The 14315-nt window shown below is 38.4% G+C and overlaps 2 protein-coding genes across 3 annotated transcripts in view; one reads left to right on the top strand and one right to left on the bottom strand.

The window, feature by feature from the left end:
* The window catches only part of LOC107710841 (bridging integrator 3-like), a 66268-nt gene extending 56055 nt beyond the window's left edge, over positions 1–10213 (top strand). Inside the window, exon 9 of one of the 2 annotated variants that reach the window (XM_016515692.1) lies at positions 8828–10213. In XM_016515692.1, coding sequence (XP_016371178.1) covers positions 8828–8974 — 147 coding nt within the window. In that variant the 3' untranslated portion in view covers positions 8975–10213. Of the gene's footprint in view, positions 1–6730; positions 8374–8827 lie in introns of those variants that run through there. The other variant, XM_016515693.1, reaches the window with a different exon arrangement.
* The window catches only part of LOC107710839 (long-chain-fatty-acid--CoA ligase 6-like), a 26365-nt gene continuing 22196 nt past the window's right edge, over positions 10147–14315 (bottom strand). The window contains exons 18-21 of the mRNA XM_016515690.1: positions 13845–13988; positions 13626–13727; positions 12597–12668; positions 10147–11110 (exon numbers count right to left, since the gene is read on the bottom strand). Of these exons, the coding sequence (XP_016371176.1) occupies positions 10970–11110; positions 12597–12668; positions 13626–13727; positions 13845–13988 (459 nt within the window). The 3' untranslated portion in view covers positions 10147–10969. The remainder of the gene's footprint in view (positions 11111–12596; positions 12669–13625; positions 13728–13844; positions 13989–14315) is intronic.

Here is a 14315-nt window from a genome sequence, read left to right as displayed (position 1 = left end):
AAAAATGGTTTTAAGTCAGTTATTTCTATCTTTTGCTGTAGTGTGTCAGTAGGAAATATCAGTTTACATTTCCAAACGTTCATTTTGCCATTAATTGTAATAATCCAGTATATGGAGAATATGCACAAGGAGTCTGACAACAGCCAGCGCTCCACACAGAGATCTGATCTGATCATCATCCAGTATGTCTGGAATGACGTGAAGAAACAGAACAAACTGAGACAGACTCAATCCAGAAGAACTGTGGCAACGTCTCCAAGATGCTTCAAGAGACCTACCTGCAAAGCTACCTGAAAAACTCTGCTCAAGTGCACCGAGGGCAAAAACTGCTTTAAACGCAAAGGATGCTCACACCAAATGTTGATTTAATTTAGTTAATAGAAGTTAATTGATAAAGAAAATCTATATATGACATTATTTTTGACAGCATTTTTACACAAGTGCCTAAAACTTTTAACAGTACTGTAGCTTCGCAGGTAGGTTTCTTGAAGCATCTTGGAGACGTTGCCACAGTTCTTCTGGATTGAGTCTGTCTCAGTTTCTTCTGTTCATGTAATCTCAGACAGACTGATGAGGATCAGATCAGATCTCTGTGTGGAGCACTGGCTGCTGTCAGACTAAAATCTCACTGGATTATTACAATTAATGGCAAAATGAATGTTTGGAAATGTAAACTGATATTTCCTACTGACACACTACAGCAAAAGATAGAGATAACTGACTTAAAACCATTTTTAGCTGGTGAAAATACAAGTGTTCTAATAAATTTGGCCACCACTGTATATTATATTATATGTAAACAGTACACAGTAGCGAAATCAGCCAGAAAAGTTGGAAGCTGATCATATAAATCTAAATCATGATGTGTTTTCCCATTACAGGTGGATTTAAATTGAGGGGGAAAAATACAGAAGTAGAGGATAAAATTAATACTTGCAAACTTTCAAATGATGACTAACTGGTGAGCTGGCTGGGTAGCCTTTTAAAAAAAATTTTATATAATAAAAGTAGAAGATCAAGTATGACAATAGACGATTAAGAATGAAGTAAGAGAAATGCTATAACATCTCACTGTACAATATATGATGCTGATCAAGTGTACTGTGCAAATTATGTATATTGGGACAAAAATATATATAAAAAAAAATATTCGACAAAAATAGTAGTACCTCTATAGGTCTGTTGATAATGTGACATATTGTGGATATTTGCACGAGTACTTAAATGTTTTTACAACTGATGAAGCTGTTTGGATAGACACCGAAACGTCTTGTTGATTATTTTATAGTCCAGTGATTTCAATAAAAAATACATTTTTTTGAACGTTTTAACACCTGGATGATGTAGTTATGACTCTACACAAACAAAAATATTTTACGTATTTTACATGAATATGTATAAAAATAAGGAAATAATACAAAATTCAGTGTTGTGGCTGTAATTAAATATTTATGGCTGGTTTGACAAAAGTCTGAGACAAGGGATTAACAAAATATATGCATAAAAGACTGTTTTAAAGTTGTAATGGTAATATGTTATATGGTATTACTTTAACAAAAGGTTGAACTTAAAATAATGTGTTGTTTTTAATAAGAAATAAAAGCCAAAAATCTAAATCAATAAAAATCTAGTTTGAAGAAACACCCTCACACACGCACAGTAGTAAATTTTAAAGCTTACACTCCCTCCACCCAGATCTAATGTGATTAACCCTGAGTAACACACACACACACAAAAACACTCCTTTATGCTGTGCTCACACACTGTCTCACTCTACACACTTCCCCTCTCTCTAATGTGATTAACCCCCACAATCCCGCCTGCTTATGTCCACAGCTCAGACTGTGTGTTATTTTAAGGAGAGTGTGTGTGTGAGAGAGAGCTAAACATTAGAATCTAATGAATGTAGTAAAAGAGGAGAAGCCAAGTCAACACACACAGTCTCGGCCTCAGGACATGTGCATTTACCCCCTCTTTGACATTTTCACAGAGTTAGGATGTTAATATTATTCTCATGTCATGATGTTATTTTGCATGTGTGTCTGTACAGACTTTTTTTGTTTTGTTTTTTGTTCCTGGCTTGATGGATAATAATAAATTCATATTCTTACCGGTGTCCAAATGCTTTTTGGTGCACCTGTGTGTGTATAAGTGGAGATAATGCAGTCTAGTCAGACATCACATATGATATCAGTACACATGGACTTAAACGTTAATATAGTTGCATTAAGAAGCATATACAATAGTAAGTTTTAAACTAATGGATCACCTCTGCTGTCATCTGCCTCTTGAGTCAAACGTATCCTGTAAGTACGGTGGATATAACCTATTTTACACAGTGTTTTACAACACTGACTTAACTGAGAGCTGGTGTTAAAGCTGAATAGTCCAAGCAGGCCTTTTCTTGGTGGGTTAATCACATATTTAAAAGCCATAATCTTCACGGCTCAGGGCAGAGCGGGCAGTCGAGATCTGTCAGGTCTGAGTCTGTCAGGACCTGATCCAGTGCCCTATGATCCCCAAAAATGCCATCTTGAGAGAAAGCCTCTCCTAACTGTCTACTTGAACATGCACTGTTGTTATAGATCTGGTATAACAGATGAATTACATAGTAAATTGTATGAAAATTAGTATTTACAATTTTATTAGAATGAAGAATAATAACTACATTTATACACTCTAAAAAATGCTGGGTTAAAAAGGGACAAACCCAGCTATTGGGTTGTTTTGACTCAAAACAACCCAACTGCTGGGTCAAAACACCCCAATAGCTGGATTTGTCCCTTTTTAACCCAGCGCTGGGTTATATTTAACCAAGCATTTTTTAGAGTGTACAAACTTTTAAAAATGGTGCTATATTACAATAATCAAAATGAGAATATTTTACATCTGAAATGTTTTTGACTGGTTTTGAGATTTACCCACGTAGTGTTCATTACTTTCTAGAAAGTTTAAATGAAGTGTTAAGATTTTTCTTTGCTCATTTTATGCGTTTACCTAATTTAGGAGATGATTCTTAATGTGAATGCGTCAAGTGTTAATAGGTTTGGTTTTATGTTATCTGATTAGCCTGAGAAGGATTAACCAAACGGGAAACAGCCTTCATGATGACAAACAATGCCGTCATACACACAGTGAGCCTACAAGTCACTTGGTCACGTGTAGGGCATGCATGTTTGAATCTGGCCTTCATCGCATCTCAATTCCATCCTGACAATCTTAAAAATATAGGTTCTTTATTATCATGGTTCTATCAAGAACCTTTAACATTAATGGAACCCTTCAATTACACGTTCTTTATAGTGGAAAAAGTTTCTTTAGATTATGAAGTGTTGTTCACACTAAGAAAAATAGTTCTTTTAAGAACTGTTCACTGAAAGGAACCAAAAATATTTCTTTAATGGCATCACTGCGAGGGGGAAAAAAAACTATGATAATATTTTCACCTTTCGGTAATGCTAAAAACGTGGCTGATGAACCAGTCGGTTAGTTTTACAAAGATTACCGTCTGACTGTACATCACTTATATGTATTTTAGAAAGAATAGAGCGCTGTATTGACCAATCAGCATCCAGAACTGGAACTATCTATTTGATAACAGGATGTACATTTGTATAACTGGAGTCATCTAGTAGCTGATTTTGTCTTCTGGTCTACTAGTATGGACTAGTAAACAGCAGTTGAATTCAGCTTGTAAATGTCATGGATGGAACAACATCAAACTTCCTTTAGCTAAAACCATTGCAAACTTTATGGAGACAACAGTCTTTTGTGATTGTTTTTGTGTAGCAACACTTTGTCATGCTACGCTTTTGTCATTTGCTCTATTGAAAATTAGATGTGGGTTCTCTGTGGAAAAAAATAAAGGTTATAAATAAATGAACACATGAATGCATTAAGCTGATCATAGATCAGGCCTGAAATGCAGTCTTTCCTCGAGCTCTCAGCTAACAGATGGGCAGCAGAGAGATAGAGCGAGAGAGAGGCCTAGCAGATGACCGAGTCTCATTCATCAAGCGCTTTCAGTAACCCGGAGTGCCATACCTCCAACACCCACATACTCCAAGACACAGTCAACCAACATCAGCTGTCTGTGATGAGGTAGAGCAGGGTGTCTCTCTGTCATATAGAAGGCGTAGGTGGACTCCCCAGACTGCTTACTATAGGTGCGGTGTGGAGACGCTGCCTCCCTCTGTATCTGACGGACGTCACATTAGACAGTGTGTGTTTGTGTTTCCAGTAGTCCTGGAGTGGACACAGTTTGACTCACCGAATATTCAGTCATGCTGAGAGTCCCTCATCCTGCTGAGTCATTCGCACACATACACACAGCCTTATATCAGGGGATGAGGACAAATAGAAATTTGGCCTAAAGAAAGATGCATGCACAAACATCCTGGATGGCCTCGGAATGAGCCAAATTTACACATGTAGACTTGTTTCCTAGAAGCCACTGCTTTGAGTCTTGACTTCTCATATGAGTGGGAAATCTTTGGACGCATACAAAATATATTCACAAACCTCATCTTCAGTACAGGGTGAAAACCAATGGCGGTCCTAGTACTTAGCTTTGAGGTACTCCATACTGAATTGATTGATATGATACCTCTTCATTTACTGCTACAAATTGATAATGGTCAGATAAGTACAAATTGAACCATGCCAATGCAATCACAGTAATTCCAACATCATTTTTGAGCCTGTCCAAGAGAATGATGTGGTCGATAGTATCAAAGGCAGCACTAAGGTCCAGTAACACTAATAGGAGAGTTGCAACCACGATCGCATAAGAGCAAGTGATTTGTTACTCTAATAAGCGTAGTTTCAGTGCCTTGAAATGGTCTAAACCTGTTCAAAAATACATGCATTGTCTACACTGGGTGCATTGAGCAAAAGCTGGCTCCCCACGGAGAAATACTCAAAGTGAATGACACAGATCATTACATTGTCACCCTGCTAGACATTTACATAGGACACTTTCTGGCATTCAGGAACTGCTGGACCAGGAGTAGCCATCCCTGTTCCTGGATGGATACCATCCTGGAGAGTTTACTTCAAACTCTAATCAAACACTCTTGAACCAGCTAAACAAGGTGTTCAAGATTACTTGAAAATTACAGGCAAGTTTGATGAAGCAGGGTTGGAACTGAAGCTTGCAGGAAGGAAGTTCAGTTCTCCAGGAGCAGGGTTGGAAACGCCTGAGCTAGACAGAGTGCTGGAATGAAGAGAAATACTTTGTGCTCTAAAGATGGTGCATCAAATTCAACAATGCTAAAGAACAGCTTGAGACCTAATCCAGCAGTTCCATTGATTGTTGGGATACTAATAAGTAATTTTACAATATCAACAACTTTACAAGGGGTGCAGTGCCTCAGTGGGTAGCACTGCCACCTCACAGCAAGAATGTGCCAGGTTCAAGTCCCAGCTTCCTTCAGTTTCCCACATAATCCAAAGACATGCAAGTCAGCTGAATTGGAACCACTAAATTGTCAGTAGGTGTGAGTATGAATGCGTGTAAGTCTGTGTTTGTTAAGGCCTGGCAATACTTCATTTTCTGTGTTCTGCTACATCTCCAACAGAGTATTCTCTATTGACCATGAGCACTGATGGACTCGTTCTGTGTATTCACACTACCTATTGGACCTTTTGTTTTCGAGCACCCAAATTACTCACACATGTGCTGTTGTCCTAGACTTTAGTTGTACTTTAGCTTTAGCCATGCAATGGACTGGCCATCCATCCAGGGAGTATTTCGCGGCCTCGGCCTATAGAGGACAAGTGGTGTGGAGAATGGATGAATGGACAGTTTTACAGACATATTTTTACCAAATTTTGCTTTCACTTTATTGTCGCTTAACAGGTAGCCTTTTGTTTACAGCTTATTGGTCCGTGGTTGTTGAGTATTCTGAGGTGACGTGATGCTAAATGTGTAGACAGACTCAGTTTTGGACATCTGTGGCTTACAGTGTAGACTCTGTCTTACAATTTGTGTGTGTATATGTTTAATGAGTTAATTAGCTGTGTGTTTAGAATATATTAATGTGTGTGTGACAGAAGCATAAATACTAATTCCCTTTGAAGCTTTTTCTGGTCAAGAATCACCCGCTTAAACAGGAAGGGTCTGTCTGGATGATGTGTTCAACTATGACCACAGTTGATTTTGTTTTTTTCTGTGTGTGATTTTTAAAGAGCGATAAATCTAAAATCGGTGAAACCACAATAATAGATTGGTGTGGTATCTCGTTCGAATCATGGCGCAGCTGTCTCCGCAAATAGTTAAACAGACAGCAGCAAAGGAATGATTGGAAATGTGTGTTGACTTTGCGGTCAGAATATCCTTCCATCTGAAAGTAATAAGTAGATTGTTTAATGGACTTAACTCTGAATGAAAGCAGGAGTGGGCAGTTATTGAGGATGCCACGTTTTCTTGCTACTAACTGCCTTAAGCTACTGAAACCTGTGATGTCATGAACTATGCCAACTTGAATCTTTTGAAAGTAGTTTCTACAGACCGTGTGCCTTGACTACCAAAAGCTGCATCATAACCAACCAATCAAATTGGAGCTTGCTGTTTCGAGAAAGCTCCTGTCTGTGCAACATGTATCATACAGCTCATGAACGGTCTGTGGGCGTGCCGCCTGAAGCAGAGACATAAATACGGTGCCGTACCTGCATTTTAGCTTGTGTGTGGCGGCATCATTCATTGGTTGTTTTGATTGATCCCTGACAGGTCCAAGGCGGATTTTCCTCTGAACTAGTTTTCCTTCCAGCCCCACGTGCTGCACGGCAAACAGATCCCCTCTCCGCTCTTCATGTGGTGAGACCACCATAAACAGGACAGACCAGTATCCGCTTCCATTCAGCACTGGGCAGGAACTGGCCTCTCATAGATCACAGAGTGCCACTGACGGCCAGCGTGGAGTCTTTGATTAGAGTCTGAAGTCATTTCGAGCAATCCCAGAGGCAGTTTACACAATCTATTCAAAAGAGATGTGCTTCATCACAGTGTTTGGTGCCGCATTTATACATCTGCCCTACAAAAACCTTAAAAAGTGTCTTTGCAATCCGTGGGTGTCTGAAGCCGATGGCTCCTGTGTGAACAATGGAGTTGAGTTGCGTTCATCAATCGAAATTCTGCTCCGTATCTCTAGCTAACAAGACCAAAGAGGAAATGGCTTTTCAGTTTGATCGCCCCATGTAAAAGACAAACCTTTTCCCACTCAGATTTAGCTTTTACGGGCTCTGCTTTTCAGAAACATTCATACTGGTATTGCTAAATGATGTATTGCTATTATTATTGCTCATATTTAGGGTCAGTGATTTGAACAAACCTCTATTTTGTAGTTTTTGTTTATTTTTTTTTATTTTATTTTGTCTGTTTAAGGAAAGTCATTAGGGTTCGAAACCACCTAGCAACCATTCAGAACACCCTAGCAACCACAAGCTAAAAACCACTTTGAAAACCTTAGCAGCCACATACTGTAGCATGAGTTTTGCACCACTCGTATTGTCCTGAGAATGTTTTTTTTTTTTTTTTCCTCACTGGATTTTAAGGCCATAGTAGATGTGGATTTGTTTGCGAGCGCACATACAGTAAGCAGCTTGAATAAATGTGCTGTGTGTAGGTTTGAGAGCCGAGCAGCTGTATTTCCCAGCGCTTTCAATGGCGGCCCACTCCTCCTGGAGTCTTGTAATGTGATTAAAGGCTATTAATCATCAAAGCGTCTCTCGCGGGACCCCTGACTCACGGGCCGGGGGAAGAGCAGGGGCGGGACGTGTCAAGAAAGCTTTCAGCCGACACTCGCTCGCTCACACAGCGATCGCAGAAGATCGGGGTCACCTGCTACTACCCACAGACCCACGAGCGTTATCTCTGTGCCGTAGCATTTTCCTGTATGAGCGGGAGTGAAGAATATCCCTTCTTTGGAAAAAGTCAAGTTCTTTATTTAGCATAAAGTGATTTCACGTACAAATTAAGGCCTCAGATATGCAGTCATTTTCTATTTTAGTTTAGACTGGGCTGTGTCCTGTCAGAATGAGCATATTTACATGATGAAGACCATCACAGTAGGGAATCTTGGGGGTTTTATTGAGTCTGACTTTCCAGCTCAACGGGTGTGTCATTATGAAGGGGAGTGGCTTTGACTTTTAGGGGCGTGTCCATTATAATCATGTCAGATTTTAGGTGGCATTGATCATATGCAGCTGGATTTGTGAATGTTATCGGTTTGTACACATTTTATGTGACCGTGATTAAGATGTCCAGAAAATGCTATTAAATTAGCCAGAGATTAGACTAAAGGTCCTTGCACACTGAGTCTGAAAATTTCATATGCGTTTTTTTTTTTTTGTATTCGTCATCGTTTCCTATCAAAATGCTTGCAACGGATGCGAAAACGCAGAAAATCGAACCTGTTCCTATTTTTTTTTTTTTTATGACATACTGAAGTTTCGGAGTCAAGTGTGTAAGGTCATATTTATTTTGTAATGTGCGAAAATTTCGGACGAGAATTTCAGACTCAGTGTGCAAAGACCTTAAGACTGTATTGAACTGCAAAACTACTTTTCCCATCATTCCCTGTGACTATATGAAGATAAGGTACATAAAAATGACCAATTACGCCACTAATGCACAATAATTCACTAAGTAGCTTTGTGTTGTGGCGTAAAGCGACAAAGAAACAGGAAGTTGTTCAGAGGCATACTGGATCGCATTTTAACGTTCTGAAAACTCAAATTGGAAAGGTGAAAAACTCCTGTTTGAAATGTCATTCTTATGGTAAAAATTGTGTGTACTTGACCTTTCTTTCCCTTTGTTTTCTGTCAGGTGGCCTATTTTACAGAGATGCACAAGATCTTCACTGAACTGACGGATCAGATTGATCAGGGCGGTTTGACAGATGAACAGAGAAAGCAAGAGAACGAGGCCAAACTGAACGAGTTGCGCGCGCTGTCCATCGTGGCCAACGACTGAGACAGAAAACATCCTGGTACCCACGTCTTACTCTGATGTTCTAATGAAGTCACGTCAACATTTAATTTATTTCTCTTTTTTTGTTTGTTATTTTTTGTTGATAGTGATAGTGTGTCATTTTGACAGATGAAGCCATCAGAAAACACAGATGATACTGTAAAACCTTTTAGCGGGAATTAGCATGAAGTTTAGAATCTCAGCTGGAATTAATTACCTTTTCTTTTTTCCAGTCACTTTTTGTTGATCAAACTTCCTGGGTTTAGTTTTTCTAGTCTTGTCTTTTCTTTTTGTTACTACAGTCACTATAACCGACCAACAATTGAATTTTTAACAGATCATTTACATGTGTATCTTAAAGCTTTCCCATTGACCACAGGCCAAATTAATATTCAAACCATAATATGCTAAAGCTTAGTTTTTTTATACATGATGAACATTTTGTTTTCCGTAGCGTTCAAACACTACAATAGTATGTTCTTCAGCTTTTTTTTATGCTTTTTAAAGTATCTTCTGAAAATAGTGTAACACTGGAACAGTGCCGAGAATTGTTGAAGATGGGAAAATGTTACAGTGCGAATGTCGGTTAACAGAAATCATGTTAGTCTGGTGTGGATTCTGTGATGAGCTACATGCATTTCAATGATACTCTGCCTCCCTCTACTGACACACGTGAAGCATTTTTCATCTTTTGTTTTGTTTTTGTATCTGACCTGTGTTTGTGCTCATTGTGTTTGTAATGAAGGAAAGACCGGTTTATATATATATATTTACCAGTAGTCTTACAGCCATAATACACAAGGGCCAATTATTTAAGCCACACATTTTTCATCTCATTTGTGTTATTGTTGTGAATAGCATCAGTTACTGACAATCACTATATAGTGAAGTTTTGAAACTGGAAGAGCCTTGATTGTATAAACAAAAGATTATTGGTTCGGTTTGACATTATTTGAAATGTGCCTTCACAGTAAGTGAGTATGTTGCTCACTATAGTCCAGTGTAAACTATTCAGTGCCTTTGTCCCTTTGGATAAAGCATCTACTAAGCAACTTATAAACTGCTTTTAAAAGAAATGAATGTTTGACTTCTGAAATAATCTAAAACATTTTCTCTGGACCACAGCCTTACGCTTCCCAAAAATGTGTGCGTTTTTCGTCTGTAAAATTGTATTCCTTTAAACAAATTGTTTGCTGTTGTGTTTACTTGTCAAACATTCTTACAGTAAATTGGTTGTGGATATTCAATGTCTGAAAATTCCTGACTCATTTATCTTGCCACCTTCATCCAAAATGACGTCTAGTACACGTATTGCAGTCTGGGCAGGACTGGGATTTACTTGGGAATGAACCAGTAAAGTATTCTTGTAAGCAACAGATCGGCATGCCTTTTCACCAAAGTGACATCCACATGAACCAATCAGATCTGTGCTTCAACAACAGCTGATTTTGTCAGTTAGAGCGGTGATTGGTGTGAAAAGGAAAAACTGTAATAAGGTATGTCAGTAAAATACAGTACATCTCTATCAGCTGCAATTAGTCAAACATTTACAGTTGAAAACACTCATTTACAGACTGTTGAACAGTCATTTCATGGCAACACAACAAATGAAACAAAGCATTACAATTCATACAGATTGTGCTTTAGAGGTGCAACTTACAAAACTGTAAAGTATCGACAACACTGATCGAAAGACTATTCATTAAAATAAGTTCATCAGTTCCCAAATCTTGGAAAATGCTACTGAATGCTCCTGAACTATGTATTAGGATTGAGTGTCTGCGTCAGGCCTATATGACCTCAGTTCAAACCATCAAAGCTGTCTAAAAGGACCTAAAACACAATCTAGATCACTACATGAGAAGCAAAGATGTGAAGACGATTTATCATAAATTATGGAGAACAGTTTCCTGTCAGTAGCATCTGGCTTGTTTAGCAAGTCTGAAGTTAGTTCAAATGTTTTAGAGAAATAAATGTGTTGTGGAGAGCGTGTGAGGTCTATATGGGTGATTTACTGTACATCTGTGCGATCTGCTCGCTGAAGACTCGCCGGAGATCCACACGCTTGCTCTTCAGGGTCGGCGTGAGGAGGCCGTTTGACACGCTAAACATTTCAGGGTGCAAATAGAAGTCCTTCACCTGAGAAAGAGAGAGAAAACAGCTGAAACTGAAGCTTTTGAAACATTTGACTCCAAGGCCTTCAAGTGTCCACAACAAGGCTCCATGACTTTTCCATAATAGTTGTTTAATCGTTCATCCTATTATTTATTGGATAAGTATTAAGCGATAGTTCACCCAAAATTAAGCATTCTGCTTAAAAATACTTGTTTAATGTATGAAGAACAACTGAGGTTCAAACCTAATTTGTCCTTCTGTCAAGCAAGTAGGGTTGAGCTTCCTTTTAACACAATTGATGTCCTCATATATCCTCAAAAATCATAATTAAAGCACATATATTAATCCTGCATCACATATATTTTTTACATGTGTGCAGGTTGCATGCGTGTGTCAAAGCGGCTCCGTTCACAGTAAAAAATGCTGCTCCACGCGAACTGTTATCATTTACATGTGTGGAGCATTTATTTTAATAGTTTTGTTCAATAAACTCAAATGATTACTTGCTTGTGATACTTTATTTGAACTAATTATCATTGCCACATTGCTATTATATATGTATTTAAGTCATTTTAAAAGGTCTATTTTTATTACCACAAAAACATTCATTATAATTATCCGATTACTCAATTAATCATCAGAATAATCGACAGATTACTCGATTACCAAAATAATCATTAGTGGCAGCCCTACGTGCAGGTTTGGAATGACATGCGGGTGAGTAAATTATGAAAATTAGCATTTTTTTTGGGTGAACTAACCCAAAAGTAAGGATTTTAAAAATATTTTTATTCAATTTCTACTCAAAATATTTTAGAGCTTGGCATTGCTAGAAAAAAAAAATCACCATTTTTTACATTTATATGACTTTTCAAGGTCTACAAACAACATTTTCAAAATGAGGCTACTTCATATACTCATGTTTTTCAAGACTGGTTCTTCAAAAGAGAACAAACGGCTGCTAAGGGGCTGAATTAAAATAAGAAACATTAAAATTTGCTAAAATAACTTACAATCTGTATGTTTTGTCTTATTTTAAATCATTTTAAGTCATCCCCCCTCCACCCCCGGAAATTTGCCTTGGAACCACCGGAACAAAATCCAAAACAAAGAGAGAACATTTGCCCTTTTTTTTTTGTGGTTCCTTTTTCTCTTTACAAAAAAATCACTGGGAACTCAAGCAATGACTGGGAGACCCCCTGCTGAAGACCCCTGGTTAACATGGAACCAGCTCCACCCACAGGAGTTACACTGGCAATGCATAACAAAAAACTCCAACCTGGACTTCACAACAGCAGTAATGCATATTTTAATATTTTATGCAAGTGCTTTAACAACACCACAACTTGCCCAATCCTGATGAACACTGGCCTGCTAGACTTCCTTTGTAAATGCATTTCCATACTGTACATCTTTAAAAACAATGAATGATGACTCATTTATCATACTGTATGTGATAATTGACACATGCCATCAATTAAGTTGTAAACGACCCAGAATGCTCCTCTACCTGCTCAAATGACTTCAGTCCTGCCTCCTTCCCCACTGCCGTCATGTCCTCCAGCACGGCTTTCTTCACATCCTGCCGGTCAAACGGGACCGAAAGAAATGTCATTCAGTTTGAAGGAACAGTTCACCCAAGAATGAAAATCTGCTGAGAATTTACTAAAGATTTAGTGAAATGTAGCATTCCATCACTTGCTCACCAATGGATGCTCTGCAGTGAATGGGTGCCGTCAGAATGAGAGTCCAAACAGCTGATAAAAACATCACAATAATCCACACCACTCCAGTCTGAAGAAGTGAAAAGCTGTGTGTTTGTAAGAAACAAATCCATCAGGGTGTTTTAACTTTAAACAGTCGCTTCTGGCCAAAATATATGAGTCCATAATCCATAATAACGCTTCCTCTAGTAAAAAAAATAATAATAATCCACATCACATCAAAATCCACCAACATATTTGGTTAGAACTGTTTTGGATTGTTTTCACTTAAAATGGGTGCTTGATCTGTGCATATTTCTCTCCTAATTCATACAAGACGACTTTTTCCACTGAAGAAAGCAATATTACGGATTATGAACTTGTATTTTAGCCGGAAGCAACGGTTTGAAGTTAAAAACATCTTTACTGATGGATTTTTTTTTCTAATAAACATGCAGTTTTTCCCTTCACAAGACATTAACCGATGGACTGGAGTGGTGTGGATTACTTGGATTATTGTGATGTTTTTATCAGCTGTTTGGACTCTCATTCTGACGGCACCCATTCACTGCAGAGCATCCATTGGTGAGCAAGTGATGAAATCCTACATTTCTCCAAATCTGTTCTGATGAAGAAACAAACTTTTTGACATCTTGGATGGCTTGAGGGCGAGTACATTTTCAGCAAATTTTTAATTTTCAGGTGAACTATTCCTTTAAAACTATTGATATCTTGAGAAATTACCGTGTGTGCACAAGTGATATAAGCATGTTTCATGTAGTTTGGTCACCAGAAGGGAGATAAATGTGTGTATTGTGTATGGCATTAAAGCTCACAGGATTTTGACAAAGCTCTTCATATGATCCAACGATCCCTCTTTCTTTGGCCCAGTCGACAAACACCTCCGGGTCTGGAACTACAACTCCTATCAGATAAGACTAAACACACAGAGAAACACAAGACTGCTGTGAGTGTCACTGCACTGAAAACAGAAGGATAGGCCTACCGTTTAAGCTTGATGCCCAAAACTGCTGTACTAAAGTGTCTACACTTACTTGTAGACTATCTCCGTGCACAAAGACCTGGAGAACCGGAACACAGCGAGTGTAGACGTTCTCGATCTTCTCAGGAGCGATGTACTCGCCCTGGGACAGCTTAAAGATGTGCTTCTTCCTGTCCACAATGCGCAAAGTCCCGTTCTGAAAGACCAGAGAGACAGCAAACGTTCACACAAGGTCTCATTCAGGAAGTCTTAAAGGGATATATCACCCAAAAAATGTAAAAATCTGTCATCATTTACTCGCCCTCAATTCGTTCCAAACCTGTATGAGTTTCTTTCTTCCGCTGAACACAAAAGATGATATTTTGAAGAATGTGTGTAACCAAACAGTTACTCATTGACTTCCATAAGATTTTTTTCCCCCCATACTATGGAAGTCTATGACTACCAGCAACATGTTCTTCCAAATATCTTCTTTTGTGCTCAACAGAAGAAAGAATCTCATAGTTTGGAACAACTTGAGGGA

Source organism: Sinocyclocheilus rhinocerous, unplaced genomic scaffold (genome assembly GCF_001515625.1).
Source record: "Sinocyclocheilus rhinocerous isolate Xijiao unplaced genomic scaffold, SAMN03320098_v1.1 scaffold1198, whole genome shotgun sequence".
Taxonomy (NCBI): domain Eukaryota; kingdom Metazoa; phylum Chordata; class Actinopteri; order Cypriniformes; family Cyprinidae; genus Sinocyclocheilus; species Sinocyclocheilus rhinocerous.
Note: the sequence above shows the minus strand (reverse complement) of the source record. Positions and strands in the feature narration are given on the sequence as shown.